The sequence below is a fragment of the Chaetura pelagica genome, unplaced genomic scaffold (genome assembly GCF_000747805.2).
Source record: "Chaetura pelagica isolate M959 unplaced genomic scaffold, ChaPel_1.0 scaffold379, whole genome shotgun sequence".
NCBI classification, from domain to species: Eukaryota; Metazoa; Chordata; class Aves; order Apodiformes; family Apodidae; genus Chaetura; species Chaetura pelagica.
Genome location: NW_009954412.1, coordinates 30,324 through 32,096, shown reverse-complemented (window position 1 = coordinate 32,096; position 1,773 = coordinate 30,324). Strand labels below are relative to the sequence as shown.

The 1,773-nt window shown below is 46.3% G+C and overlaps 1 protein-coding gene across 1 annotated transcript in view; it reads left to right on the top strand.

The window, feature by feature from the left end:
* The window catches only part of GFOD2 (glucose-fructose oxidoreductase domain containing 2), an 11,048-nt gene extending 9,601 nt beyond the window's left edge, over positions 1 to 1,447 (top strand). The window contains exon 2 of the mRNA XM_010004372.1: positions 549 to 1,447. Coding sequence (XP_010002674.1) covers positions 549 to 1,447 — 899 coding nt within the window. The remainder of the gene's footprint in view (positions 1 to 548) is intronic.
* Positions 1,448 to 1,773: the final 326 nt, after the last annotated feature.

Below are 1,773 nucleotides of genomic sequence, written 5' to 3'. Positions count from 1 at the left end.
TCTCAAAACAATTCACCTGCCTAAACATGTTTTCTAATCCTTGTATTCTGTACACAGGCCGTTAAGTATCTTGTTTGTTCTGTTCCTATTAATCTATTTAAAGTAATAAATTCATAGTGATGGTGAAATACAAAGTGAAGATCAAATCTGCTCTTTGCTCACCTCTTCCCTGCAGGGTACGTGATGGCTTTTTTCCTCTGGCTGTACAGGCATTCAAATAATTTCGTAGCTATACCATGGAAATCGTGTCTTCTTTTGATGCCATGTGGTGCCATTTGGCCATTTATCTTTCATGAGGTAAAAATGCTCTCTTGATTTGGAGCCTCTGGCTGTGGGAGTTTGGCAGCTCTGCAGCTGGAGCATCTCAGAAGCAACTTGGAGTCTTGCTGCACTTGACCTTCCTATTTTAGATCCCAAACCTTTGCCTTTGAAATTACAGCAGGAAATCCTGCCTTTTTTTTCTTAAAAACCACACTTCTTGACAACCTTTGGGGTGTGTTTCCCTTGTGTGGGCTAAATTGCATTTATTTATTTATTTCCCCTTTCAGGAATAGGGAAAAACGTGATTTGTGAGAAAGCTGCTACCTCTGTGGATGCCTTCAGGATGGTCACAGCTGCCAGGTATTACCCCAAGCTGATGAGCATCACGGGCAACGTGCTGCGCTTCCTGCCCGCCTTCGTGCGCATGAAGCAGCTGATCGAGGAGCGCTACGTGGGCAACGTGCTGATCTGCGACGTGCGGGTCTGCGGGGGCAGCCTGCTCAGCCACAAGTACAGCTGGATCTGTGATGAGCTGATGGGAGGAGGTGGTCTGCATACGATGGGCACCTACATCATCGACCTCCTCACTCACCTCATCAGCAGGAGAGCTGAGAAGGTCCACGGGTTGCTCAAGACTTTTGTGAAGCAGAACACAGCGATAAGCGGGATCCGCCACGTCACTAGCGACGACTTCTGCTTTTTCCAGATGCTGATGAGCGAGGGTGTCTGTTGCACTGTAACTCTCAACTTCAACATGCCTGGGTCGTTCATCCATGAAGTCATGGTTGTGGGGTCTGCTGGTCGCCTCATAGCTCGTGGGACAGACTTGTATGGGCAGAAGAACACGGCGCTCCAAGAGGAGCAGCTGCTTACGGACTCTCTGACTGTCAACAAGGGCCTTTTGGATAAGGGGTTTAAGGACATCCCACTGCTCTACCTGAAAGGGATGGTGTACATGGTGCAGGCACTGCGGCAGTCTTTCCAAGACCAGGAAGACCGTCGGACATGGGATCATAAGCCTGTCTCCATGGCAGCCTCTTTTGAAGATGGTCTCTACATGCAGAGTGTAGTAGAGGCCATCAAGAAATCCAGCAGGTCAGGAGAGTGGGAGACTGTGGAGGTGATGACTGAGGAACCAGATGCCAATCAAAACCTCTGCGAGGCACTTCAGAGAAATAACTTATGAATATTCCTGCTTTGGAAGACAATTCACACTTCTGGCTGTAAAGTAAAAAAAAAAAACTCTCAGTTTTTAAGATATGTAGATTCTTATTTAATAAGCTGAATTCCTTGGCTTTTTTTAAACGTGTAAAATATGTCATGTTCTGATAGCAACTGTTCTGATTTAAATTGTTGAAAGAGTTTTAAATGTTTCTGATTTTGCAAATGTTGAGTTTTTGTCTTGGAGACTGGTAGGAAAACTTGAATTGCCCTTTGCACTTGCAGTAGCTGAAGTGACACGTGGGATCTCTGTGTCTGTTTGGCTTGGAGCTGGGACACAGCCCTGCTGAA